The 13,923-nt window shown below is 37.4% G+C and overlaps 1 protein-coding gene across 2 annotated transcripts; it reads right to left on the reverse strand.

Annotated features, from left to right (window-relative positions):
• Positions 1-4,055: 4,055 nt before the first annotated feature.
• adra1ba (adrenoceptor alpha 1Ba) lies at positions 4,056-13,710 on the reverse strand. 2 transcript variants are annotated; one of them, XM_047805320.1, is made up of 2 exons: positions 12,412-13,710; positions 4,056-4,615 (listed from the first exon to the last, which is right to left on the reverse strand). In XM_047805320.1, exons 1-2 carry the CDS (start codon positions 13,370-13,372, stop codon positions 4,476-4,478), a joined length of 1,101 nt encoding a protein of 366 aa, XP_047661276.1. In that variant the 5' UTR covers positions 13,373-13,710; the 3' UTR covers positions 4,056-4,475. The 2 variants fall into 2 exon arrangements, with proteins under 2 accessions (XP_047661276.1, XP_027004488.1); XM_027148687.2 differs by lacking the exon at positions 4,056-4,615 and adding an exon at positions 4,699-6,780.
• Between the last annotated feature and the right edge of the window lie 213 nt (positions 13,711-13,923).

The following is a 13,923-nucleotide window of genomic DNA, read 5'->3' on the forward strand; positions in this document are numbered from 1 at the left end:
AGTTTTGCGACCATTGAGAGAGAGGTTGTTATCATGGCACCACTCTGCCAGGATTCTCACCTCCTCCCTGCAGACTGCCTCATCGTTGTCTGTAATCAGCCCCTCGATGCTGTTTGAGCTGTATCTAGCCAAACAGTCATGTGTGAACAGCGAGCAAAAACAAAGGGCTCAGCACACTGCCCTGCGGGGTGCCAATGTCGAGAATCAGAGACGAGGAGGTGTTCATGCCTATCTGCACGTATATCCAGTTGCATAAGGTTGGGACTGAGTCCTAAATTTAGTTGTTTGTGTTATTGGAATGACTGTGTTGTACACTGAACTATAGTCTCAGCACCAATCTCTTAAAGCATTTCATTCTTATGAAAGTCAATGCTACCGGGCAGTTTTTTATAAGCATATATATAATAATGGCGTTTTTCTGGCTTTCTGTATGTTGATTCTGCTGAAAGACCTTCACACATTGTTCAAAGGCACCACAGGTATAATCTCCTGAAATGATAGTGTTGAGTGTGTGTGTTTTGTGTGTGGGGTGACGGTGGGGGTGTGTGTGTGTCTTTGTTAGCAAGCTCAAAGCAGGCATAAAAGCATCCAGTTCGTTGGGGAGTGATGCACTAGCAGCTGTTAAAGTGGGTGTTTGGGATTGGTAGTCTTGAGTGTATGGATTCTCTCCCATATCCGACCCACATCTTTTGTTCTTTCTGTTAAATTGCAGTTCCAGATAAGGGCCCCTTAAGGGCCTCCTCCTTATGGTAGTATGATGCTCTTAAGTTGAATGAAAGGCTACAGTTTATTTTTTAGTCTTCTTCCATCCTCAGACTAATTAAATAGGTCAGGGTCTAAGAATACAACTGAGGCAAAACCCTTTTAGAGGGCGAAACAGCAGCAGTTTGGAAGTGCTGGGACGTCTGGGAATCTCTTCTCCTTTACCATATGGAAAAGAATGGTCAGGGGGCACTAGGATGTGAATCAGGTACCTCTTGATGTGCAATCAAATGGCTGTAGTCCATCTGTTGGATTTGTCAATCCACGTTACCCCCTCCCTTGACCACTCGCTAACATAAGTCCATTCCTGATAAGATATTATTAGGACGGTGATCCATTCTCAGCACAGAAGTTTGTCATTGCCTTTGCTGTTGTTGTTGTTGTTGCTTTCTGTCCTGGCCTACATCACAGACCCAAACCTTTTTAAGCTTTTTAATCCCATCAAAACTGGTCTAATTAATACTCATGTCAATGGCACAGATGCTAATCTCCAGGACAGCTGTAGTCCCTGTTCACTGATAAATGAAGTGGAATGTGATTATTGATAAAGGGAGAACTGATGAACAACATATATGACAGATTCACACAATACTGAAATGGACAATGAGGTTAGATACAATCTATAGGTGTACATAAACCTCAAGTGTTACCTAAACGATTAACTGTATTTCCATTGTCTGTCAATTACTTAGAAAGTAACAAGAATGCTTGAAGGGTTTAATGCAAAGTCGGGCTTAGATTATGACTGATAATCATCAAGGCTCCGGCTATACTGTGGTCAGCATATTATTTATAAAAGATTTAAAAAATGTTATAATACAAAGCACATTGTAGTTATGTATTGTATTGCAAAATTATGTTTACCTCAGGATAAAAGGCTGATTAGCATAGCTAGCATGATTTTAAAAAATGTTAGAATACAAAACATATTGTAGTTATATAATTCAATTCAATTCAAATTTATTTGTATAGCGCTTTTAACAATTGACATTGTCTCAAAGCATCATTACAGAACATAAACAAAAGATTAATATAAAGAATAATACTTTATAAAGATTAATATAATACAAAAATTAAGATTTATATTAAATTATATTAATATTAGAAATTAATATTATCAGATAATATTAGATAAGATAATTAGGTAATATTAGATATGTACCATATTGTAGCCAAATAGTCCGAATACAAAACACATTGTAGTTATATATAGTATTTTAGCCATGTATTTATTTATACCTATAAGCATAACTAGCATGATTTAAAAAATGTCAGAATAAAAAAGCATTACATATTTTATTTTAGCCATGAACATATTTTACCTCAGGAAATAAACTTCTGCCAAAAATGTCCTACAATCTTGACTGGGTTTTGGCAGCTGGTAGCTGATCAGATTGAACTGCATTAGGGTTTTCAGCAGGGTTTTACATTCTCAGGATGACATCTCCTGGCTCCTATCTTAAACTGAGTGTTTCTAGCACATGAAAGCTTTAACACACTTTCCACAGAGCAGACACTGTAATCTCATTAATAACATAGCAATCTTGTGATGAGCTGCAGGATGCTGGAAGCTTTTCTCTTCTTCCTTAGATCTCTCGGAATACCTAATTTATTTACAAGCTGCAAGCATGGCACAAGTACTTGTGCTGACATCCACTGTTTTCTGCTATATGGATTCGCTTGGTTTGTCTCTATGCCATCTGGAACATCCCTGCCAATATAAGGGCCATAAGTAGAAAGAAGTAGAGAGCATGAATGAGGAATGGCAAATGTACATCTCATAAAGCAGGATATATCTATTATATCTTGAGGACAACAACCTCAAAATTAATACACAATAAACTGTATATGACCGTAGAAAGGACATTATTCATAATAACATAGTGACCTCAGTCGGCAACTTTTGTTTAATGTTAATATTTATATTTCGTATGTCCTGTAATGCTGCTTTGAGTCAATAAAATTAAATTGAAATGATTTGAATGGTTTAAATTCACATTTTCAGTAGGTTTTAGTTGGTGTCCTGCTAACACAGTGCTCAGGAATGTCCTGGAAACTTTTGTTATCTTTCCAGAAACCTGAGAACAGGTCATTTAAAGTTCATGTTTGACTTTCAGTGAAAGTTTATTTATAGAAATATAGATTTTTTGTTTTGTTGTGCATTTCATTATGGTTCATTGTGTGTCCTGTTCCCTTATAGCATTCCTTTAAATAATTTGAACCTCATGGGAGCCTTGCAGGAACCTGCAATTGTTTAGAGAAAGTTCTGGCAACCTGGGAAAGGAACTTTCTCTGAACCATCCGTATATAATCCTAAACTATGCTAATTCGTTAAAAATATGTAATGTATATCTGAAAAGAAAAAAAACTCAAGTTAATTATTGCAGATTGGAACATCTGGAACATTCCTGAAAGGTTAGTGTGTAGTTACAAAATGCAATATTTACACATTTGGTCTAATTTCTATAATTCAGTATTTATTTTAGATATATGTTAATGAGTTATATTTAGGATTGAGATTAGAAACCTTGAACCACAATTTTTATATATATGTGTGTGTATATGTATATGTATCTATATGTGTGTGTCAAATCTCACCACAAAAAAATTAAATAAATGAGAGTACAAGTTTGTACTGTGTATAGAAATAAAATATATGAAGTTTATATTCAAATACCTTCCAACTAATGTCATATAACCATAAGTGAATGATTTGAGTTTTAGTATGTTCTGAGATTGTTTAGAATAGCCAAATGATAACATTAGACATATTTAGATAAGTGATATTTAAAAAGATTTGCCTTAAGTAAACTCTGGATCTTATGCAACAATATTTTTATTAAGTATACTGCTTGTGTAGTTGGCTTGTATCTCTGCTTACTGGTTATTTAATCAGATACATCTAGCAGGTCACCTTGTCTGTGAACAATTACCATCTATTGCTAAGGACAATTAATCCGCCCCCTCCTTACACTTCTATCAATAAAAAATGTGCCTCCATAGGAGCGTGAATGATGAGAAATAATGTGGGTGGTAGACCATTTTCAGCACTACAGTGACATTGATATTATAGTGGGTGTGGTGCTGGTACGGGAGGCACAGACGCAGTAGTAAGCTCTTCCAATTCTTTGTAATGTACATAATCGAAGCTGTCAGTAAAGGATAAAGTCCAGCAAATATGCTGTCACCTTTTATACACGTCAAATAAAAGAATGCACTGTCAGCTTTTGTACATGCCAGCTACAAGAAATTTTCAATACTTTAAAAAAAAAAAAAAGGATTTGTCTTGCAGTGTACAGGAAATACTGCATTTAGTTCATTCAAGGTTAGTCTTTTAAAAAGGTACATAAAAGGAAATAAAATATAGAAAACTGTGTCTACAGCCAAGTCTACAGGCATAGAGTAAGTAACTTGACACTGTTTTCTGTGGTGCAGAAAGTGAGCTTTATTTTAAGAGAATTTGTGTCTGGGTAGGAATTATAGCCCTTTTTATACATTAGTCCTAAAAGTACTCTATGTTAGCCAGGAGAGTGTCTATCAGCCAAGGACACTGTTATTTGTTTCTTCTCCTGCTGTGTAATTACATTATTGGTTTTTGCACATTTGAGTAAATAAAAGGACCAAATTTGATCCTAGATGTGACATGAGTACGGTTGCTTTGACCTCCGGGGTTCTGGGTTCGAATCCACAATGTGTGCGCAGAGTTCTCCAGTTTATTCCGTCTGTCCAAAAACATGCATAGTAGGTTGACTGCCATCCCTAAATTGTCTGTAGTGTGTGAATGAGTAAAGGGTTGATACCCTGTCCAGGGTTTGTCCCCAACCTTGTGCCCCCGAGGCTCCCTGCTCCATCCCTGAGGAAGGATAAGCATTTTAGAAAATGAATAAATCTGACATAAAGCTATTAAATGCAAAAAATGCACTAGTACGATTATAATCTCATCATGACTCTTTATTCAGACTCTGATTTAAGTCAGGAATAAAGGGGTTATGACTTAATGCGATACAGATTTAAAAACTAATAATAATAATAAAAGATAAAAAAAAAATATAAAAAAACAACACTCCAGCATGTTAAACCCTGTTACATAACACATAATGTTCCCAAATCCATAGCCACTTTTCCACACCAAACACAAATAAAACAAGATACCAGCAAAATTAACAAATCAATGAGTCGATATAATCAAATGCTACAAATACACTGACAAACACAGCTTATTATAAATTAGGTTAATATGTACAAAGGATCGCACAGAAGTAAAAGCCAACATAATATTTGTGAAGTACCAGTCCAAAGGAATGAAAAATAATAATAACAACAGCACAACCTAGTGAGACACCATACTGCACTTAATAGGCTCTGTATGTACCATGATGATCTGTATCATCTTGGCAAAAGGTATTCAGATTATATCATGCACAAATTTGCTTGTTTAAACCGACCAGGTTTTATTCCTGTCTGTAAAAATATCATGGCCAATATCAGGGATGCATCAATACCATTTTTATGCAGATCAAGTACAAGTATGATTTTTTAATTGCATGTATTTTACTATAAATCAACAAATTATTTTATCTCTGCTCATCTTGTATCTGGTTTTACTAGTGATCTCATCCTAATTTTTATTCTCTAGACTCATGCTTTTTAAGGTAAGTTTATATGAAATAGTGTATTAAATAGCTACACAAGTTCCTTAGATCGAGTGAGGTTGCATTAGAGACTCTTCAAACTAGTTTTGTCCAGCTTCTTTCCAAAGGTTAGGTGACACTCGTTTTGTTGTCTTCACTGCATCTGAATCTCCTAGCAATGAACACCTGGTTTTTTGAGTTCATCATTATAGAAAGTTGCTGTAGTCTGCTTGCAGTCTGGTTCACACTGATTCCCAGTATTATTGCTGAAATCCTTCCAGATTGCTTTTATTTTTTGTCATTCGGAACATTGAATAATTTAACTTTTGCTCAGTAAATGAGCAAAGCTGCAGACCAGTAACCAGTACTGATGCATCCCTTATAAATAGTGTAGTGTCAAATGCTGCATTCCAACAGAAGAAATATGGAGAAATATCCTCGATAAGTCACTGAGCACAATAGCGTGTGCTAAATTCAGATGTCCAGACACCAGATTGAATTACATCATATTTATCTTTGATATGTACAGCACTTTCAGAACAAAATAATATTCCATACAAATAAAACCTATTATTATTATTATTATTATTATTATTATTATTATTATTATTATTATATACAAAGTTTTTTTTAATAATGACTTTTAATACAAAAAAAACCCTCCAAATCCAAGATAAGTAAAATTAAATTTCCGTTGAACATCAGCAGCCAACTTTGTTCACAATGCAGACATGCAGAATTAAAAAGATTTTTCATTTAAGACAAGAATGTCAAATGTACACCATAAAAAAAAAAATAAGAGAAACCAGTGTGAAAGATAGATGTCATTGTCATACAGCCAACTACAGTTTCATTTCAGGTGTGTGTTTGGAATTTGTTTCTGGTTCTACTTCTGCTTTAATGTTCTGCCCATTGGAATGCTGGGGATCTGTTGATGGAACCCCATCAGGAATAAGAAGAGTCACTGGGCTGGATTTGTCTGAATTCTCATACACTGGACCAGGGCTGGCAATGAACTTCCTAGGGAAGGAACTGCTCGACAGGGAGGTGGAGGAGGAACTCCAGCCTGGAAAGAGACCTGATGCTGTATGAGAGCCAGTGCCTCTGCTGAAGAACCGAGGGCTGGGTGAAGCAAGACTGCCGTTCATACAAACTGAGCTGTTGTCCATGTAAATGTGGCTGGCGGGACCCATGTGGGATCGGTAGTTGTATGGCCTCCAGCCCTTCCGCTGCTGGCACTGACAGCGCAGGATGCGGATAAATCCCTGTTTGAACTCACGACTGGTACACGGGTAGATGATGGGGTTTAGGCAGCTGTTAAAGTAGCCGAGCCAGAAGATCACCTTGAAAAATGTCTCTGGAGGACGCAGGTTGGTATTGAAGGAACCTGAAAATGTAAGTTTATTCAGTAAACCACAGCCATTTAACACCTAACAATTTTCTGTTGCACCAATAGATGGCATAGTTCAGCTAATGAAAGCTTCAAAAGTCAGATGGATGTTTATGGGTAATATCAGGTGTTTTTAAATTATACAACTGAACAATTGATTGCATCTCATGCTCATTTTCCTGATTAGAGCACTATTCCACCACTCAAAGATCAAGCACAAATCTTAATGAAAAGTTGTATTGAATCAGAGCAAAATCTCCATCCCAATTAATCAATAATAACAACTGAATATGAGGCACCCAAAGCAATGAACTCAATGAACACAAAGAGCGCCTTCCCTGATGTGACAGCATTTAGGTAGACGGTGTGGCTTCAAACCAAGGAGCAATAACCTCAATTTTACTTCAATTTTACTAATAAAAAATTTAAATTTATTGAATTGCAATATAGCAATTACTGAATCAGCCAATTGTGTGGCAGTAACAGAATGCATCATATAAATCCAGGCTATGAGATTCATTTAATGTTCACATAAAATATCAGAATGGGGGAAAATGTGATCTCATTGATTTTGACCATGGCATGGTTGTTAGTGTTACACATACTGGTTTAAATATTTTAGAATCAGCTTATCTCCCGAGATTCTGTAATCAGAAATGTCCTCTTAATGAAAGAGGAGAGATTAGAGGAGAATGGCCAAACTGGATGTAGCTAACAGAAAGGTTGCAGTAACTCGATTAACCTTACTTTACAAGTGTGGTAAAGAAGGAGAGGATTTCAAAATGCACACCACCTCAGATTTTGGACAACTGCACATTTGAATGGAGAGAATAGACCAAAAACAGACCTGTGTGCTTTTCTGTGCTCCACAGTTTTAAAGAGTGCTTATGTGAGTTACTGTAGAATTCCTTTCAGCTCATTGTTCCTAATGAAGTGGCCAGTTTATTTTTTAAAACTTAAATTGTTTTGTGTTACACTTTCCTTCACTTTCTATTATTGTCTATTAACTGTACATAAAACACTCGGTACCTTCAGTACCTTAAATTATTGCAGTCTTAGTATACAGTAATGTATGTGTACAAACTATAACAGATGCTCCAGAAACAGAGAAGTCTTTCAGATTGTTGGTCTACATACTGTACCTTTGTTTCAGATATTCTGATTACAAAAAGGTCATGCAAATCCACAGGGCATATCCAAATGTCTCCCTATTGCCTCTTAACTCTTCCATTCACTATCTCATTTATCCCACAGGACGTCTTTTTGAGATGTTGTGCATCCTGTATCCTTTTATGGCCTTCATCCTAGCTGTGTTCAAAGATTATTATATCCTTGTCTTAATACGTGACAGGACAAACAGGAGCCTGTTCATTTGACAGATTCACCTGCCATATGTGTTGATGTGTCTTACAACAGCTTATTTCTCTGCACTAAAACAATGCTATCCTATATGACAAGTGAGCACTTTAAGTGCTTAGACAGATTAGTGAGCTCAGGATGGTGCGGTGGGGGTTCCTACCTAATCAGCAAAGCAGAATTGTAAGTAGTTTCTTTAGAGCATCAATAACGCTCACATCTGGGGCGGCAAACTCTCCGATTAACCCAAGGGCATTATTCAATTAAATCAAGCCTTCTTATCCTTCTCTAACTTACTCTTAATGCTACTCTTGCTACAGAGACAGAGACATTTCACATCAAAGCACTATTAGCAAAGTAATTAAATTCCACCCCGAAGTTAATGTTAAAGTATTATAGAGGAATAGGTCTGTCATTGTCAGGACATACGTTTTCGGTACTTGTCAATATGCATGTATACAATTTCTTTATGTTAATATAAAACATATAAATATTTCTACATTATGTTAAAAGTTTGCTAGAAGATGTGATATTGAAGTTAATGTTCAAGCGTAATGGAACGGTGGTCTGCCAAAAACGTGAAAAAATACGATTTTGAACAAGACTGACATAGCGACACTTGAAGAAAACCCTGTAGAGTATTCAGATAATCAGTAATCAGATATCAGAATGCCAACAATGTGCCTGCTCTCACATCTTCATCAAACTATGTACAGAAAACATTTGACAAATATTTGAAAGTGAACTAATAAAAAAACTTGAACAAAAGGTCTTACACACTGACACACCAATGAGGAACAAAGCTGTGTGTAGCAATAACAGCAATTTGACTGCAGTAATGTGGAGTTTATGGAGCTTGAATGGCATACACACATACTGGCCACTTTATTAGGATCTCAGTTGACTTTGACCATGGCATGGTTGTTGGTGCTACAGAAGCTGGTATCTTCAGTATTTCAGAACCCAATGATATCCTGAGATTCAGCCATTCACTCTTTACAATCATGTTGAGGAGAAAAGATCTGAATGCACAACACATGGAACATTGAAAAACTGCATATTAATGTCAGCTGTCCACTTTCAGTAAGTCTGTATCCACTGTGTCACATTCTCCGTGGAAGACAAGATTCATTCTCCTGTTTGGTAGAGCAGGTAAAGTGGAACCTGCTGTGGTGTTCAGCTGTTGTAATACATCTGCTTCCTGGTTTGGCATGTTGTGTTTTGTGTGTGCTTTTCAGCTTACAACAGGTATAAAGAATGGTTATTTAAGTTGCCTTAGTCTTCCTGTCACCTCTATTTTTCCTAATGATATATAAACTTATATATCTATGATGTTAGCATGTTTGGTAATGAATGGAGAATTAGAGGGTGGAACTGGAATAAAAACTTAATATATGACTTTCTCCAATTTCACTTTTGCGTGTAACAGAATTTAAAAATTCTATAACTTTTACATGGCACATGAGAAGAAGAGAATCATAATTAATTCAGGAAACGTTTTAGTTAATGGTAGAAAATATCAGAAACTATGACCATGTTATTATCCAGTAACTGTATTTTAAATTCTCTCTTTTTACTACATCTGTTTCATTGTACTGTAAAGATTTTATCAGAGATCCTACAGTAGACACCGGGACTATAACTTGAACACAGGACCTTAAAGAGTTCTGAATTATAGTCTTTTATTGCCCCCTTGTGTAATTTCTCCACAAAAAGCATTCATATTCAGATTTCATCCAAATTACATTAGCATGGCATACAAGACAAAGGGCATTTAGAGGGAAGATTAACTTCCCAAAGGTCACACAGATGGAAAATATTTCTTCCAAAATCGTCCCTGTAGGACAAACACTGGTGACCCGTAGTGTGAGGTGGCCATCTATAGGAGACTAGAGCATTTTGGTCATAAAAATGAAAGCAGATGCTTAATTCCTGACCTGTTTGGGCGTATATATTGTGGGAACACTACCGCATCGGTATTCCCATACCTCAGCACTCTCCTAGCAGCTCACAAGGGGAGAAAGCCTGGGAATTAGCGAGCCCTCCAAAGACATTGGCATTTCCTCTACATTCCTCTACGAGACTTCAACAAGATGCTATACAGAATTGCACCTATTAATCCTGAGCAGATTAAACAATCTAGACAGATAGATAGATGAGGGATATATACGGTGGTCCTTTATAAAGCATAGCGCATCATGAAGTTGTCCTTGATGAGAAAGAATAAGTACTAATAAGCATAGGATAATGCAGTGCCTTGATTACAAGTGAATTCAAGTGAAAACTCATGAATTTGAAGTTGCCTCTGAACAGATGAGACACAACAGGTTTTAACTTTACTAGAAAAAATGTCTTAAACATCTTAAAGATCGTCTTAAACAGTTCTTTTCTGAACATTTGTCAAGCAATGTCGCTTCACTAATCAGCCAGTTCACTAAACAGACCAGGATATGGTTAATTAAACCAAAATCTATCATTTCCATGTAATTTACATTTAAGATGTCTCTAGTAATGTAGCTAAACTTTAGTGCAAACTAAAGAACTATTAAAGGTGCTAGATTGGATATTTTTGTTAAGCGTGTACTACGGCCAATAAAAATTTTGACACTGAACAAAAATCTGTTTTTTCACTATTTCACAAGAGCGAAACCTCACAACCGGGACTAGATGGGGATTTTTACAATTTCACATTTAAATTAATTATGATTTCTCTCTTAATATTTAATTTGTCTTACTTTAATTACTGTCAATACATTTATAAGTAATCAGGGAAGCAAAGGTACTAAGGATCAAGGGTGTAATAACACACTAATTTTGCGAACAGCACTCTTCCAAAGTCAAACTTTGAGCATAATATCACGATAAACCAATAAATAAATAAACAAATAAATACATTTATTTATATAAATTTATACTAAAGCCTTTCTGGATTAGATTATTGCTTCAGAGCACTTGTTTCGTTCACCGTCGTCTCCAAGACAAATAACATTAATCAGTGTGTTTTTACTGGCTGTTGAATTGATACATGATGAAGAAATACCTGGAAATCCATTCAGTCTTTATTTCTTTGACACATCCAGTTTTTGTCAGCACATTTATGTAGGTGTCAACTGATTGACTATCACACGTACTTATAAATAAAAAATTATAATGAATTGTTGTACAACTGGATTTGGTATGTCTCTTTTTAAATAATTACAGTTACTTTAAGCTATATAACTTATGGAAAGAACTCCAAAGCATGATTTGTCATGTAATATAAACCAGATGTCATCTTCTGCAGTAGTCTATTAGAATCCATTGTAGGTTGCTGCTTTGTTTGCTGTAACACACCTAAACTCTCAGAAATAACCTGTTCTTATCCTTGTACCATCCAGTGGACATGTTTTCTACCTTTCATATATATATATACCTATAAAGATTAATGCAAGTAATTGGATCTTAAGAATAATTGCTGTACCTTTACATCTTTAACATCTAATAGAAGGTACAACACATGCACCTCGAAAGGCATACAATGTTAAAAATCACTAAAAGATATTAAAGATGTATAAATCCAGCAACAAGAAGATGTACCAAGTTTATTAAAGCTGGGTATTAAAGGGTAAAATTGTTGAAAGCATCAAACTGTGCTCAGCTTTGGACATAGGCCTGGATTAATGTTATAAAGAACAAACTTTTAACAGCACATTTACTAAGTTAAGGAAAAGTCAAATGTTAGGGTTCCTAACATGTTGGTCCTGAGTACCATATGTCCTGTATATTTTAATATGTTTAGTTCTACTTGAACAATAAGTTGTTTTTCAGTTCAATGTTGTGTATAGTGAGCAGTAATATGTGGGACAGAGGCCACTCTAATGGGACCTGTGGATTTAACTTGTTTTTGAAAACAACTTGAAAATCAATGGGTTTCGTTTGAGCCACTAAGAGCAAGTAAAAGCACACACACACACACACACACACACACACACACACACACACACACACACACACACACACACACACACACACACAAACACAAACACGCACACAAACATGCACACAAACACACTCTCTCTCTCCCTCTCCCTCTCTCTCTTTCACACACACACACACACACACACACACACACACACACACACACACACACACACAGAGAGAGAGAGAGAGAGAGAGAGAGAGAGAGAGAGAGAGAGAGAGAGAGAGAGAGAGAGAGAGAGAGAGAGAGAGACAAAGTAAAAAAAATAAGGATGATTAGGGAGTTTTGGGAGCTTGGAGAAATGAAGCACCTACCGATGGGCAGAACGAGGAAAAAGGGCAACCAGCATAGGATGAACATGCCTACTACAACGCCAAGAGTTTTGGCAGCTTTCTTTTCTCTAGAAAATTTCAGTAATTTCACAGTAAGAGAGCTCCTCATTTGGCCCTTGCCTGTGCTGCTGCAGTCATCATGGATGTGAGAGCCTCTGTAATGCACTCGGAGTGTGAGCTCACTGGAGTCATTGCGCTCCTTCATCACTCCAGCTTCTAAATTCTTAGTGGTCCTTTTGGCAACGATGTAAACGCGGCAGTACATAGCCAAAATCACAGCTAGGGGGATGTAGAATGAGCCTAGAGACGAAAACAGCGCGTAAAACGGCTCCTCTGTTATTGGACAAACGGTTTCATCCTCAGAAGGCGGCTCTTTCCATCCAAGCAAGGGTCCGATGGAAATAATCAAAGCAAGTACCCAAACTCCCAGCATGGCCAGCAGCGCTCGTTTCTCTGTCACAATACTCGGGTACTGCAAAGGATACCGCACTCCGATGTATCTGTCGATGGATATTACGCACAAGCTCATGATGGACGCTGTGCAACAAAGGACATCTACGGCAGCCCAGATGTCACAGAAAATCCTCCCGAACACCCAGTAGTTCAGAATCTCCAGCGTGGCAGACACCGGGAGCACAGTGGTACCAAGCAACAGATCCGCAATGGCCAGGTTTATGATGAAGTAGTTAGTTGGGATGCGCAGGTGCCTGTTGCACACCACGGAGAGGATAACCAGGATATTGCCCACGATCGCGAAAACTATAAACGCGCCCAGAACCATGCCCACAGGCAGTGCCCGACTGAGGCTGAAGTGTGCGCTGCCAGGCCCGGGGGCTGAGCTGGAGTTGGAGCTGTTGGACGACGCGTAGGATCGGACCTCGCTGTGCAGTCCTAATGACGCGTTATTCCACACGTTTGCGGCATCACCAAGATCAGAATCCATTCTGGCAAGCCTGTTTCTCCATACCAAAGTGAGCTCGCTTTTCACCTTTCAGTGAGTCAGTGTGTGGGTGAGCTCATTTGTTGCGCAGACTTAAACTGCCTTTCTTTAGAATTCTTTCTTTTATTCGTTATGTAAAGTCTTTCCATGTAATGCGTACAAAGCGTAATGGCAAACTTCTCCATTTTCCCCAAACAGCACGTTCATCATATTCCCAGAACGGTGTCCAAGTTGCTTGCTGTTTTCGTTTGCATTGCAGTTGGTGCTCTTTTTACCCAGTAGCTGCTTGTGTCCTCTGCAGTGCTATCGTTCCTGAGCCCGTTCATCCATGCGCTCCTAGTCCCAACCCAACCCCGCCTCCTCCCTCCCCCAATCTAATCCTTACCGGACACGTCAAAGACTCGGACTCACGACTGTAAGGATCTGTCCATAACGTTACCCTATATGCTTCTCCTTTGCATATTTTAGGGAAGATCTTAATAACGTACAGAGAAAGTCCTGTTGTAAACACCCAAGTAAGCAGTTAACCCAAAAAGTAGTAAACTACCAACTAA

This window comes from Tachysurus fulvidraco, chromosome 21 (assembly GCF_022655615.1).
Source record: "Tachysurus fulvidraco isolate hzauxx_2018 chromosome 21, HZAU_PFXX_2.0, whole genome shotgun sequence".
Classification (NCBI taxonomy): domain Eukaryota; kingdom Metazoa; phylum Chordata; class Actinopteri; order Siluriformes; family Bagridae; genus Tachysurus; species Tachysurus fulvidraco.

Coding starts and splice junctions, on each gene's coding strand:
- adra1ba (XM_027148687.2), bottom strand. CDS start 13,372: ATGGATTCTGATCTTGGTGATGCCGCAAACGTGTGGAATAACGCGTCA. Junction 6,781..12,411: donor TTTCCTCGTTCTGCCCATCG/GTAGGTGCTTCA, acceptor TTACATTTTCAG/GTTCCTTCAATACCAACCTG.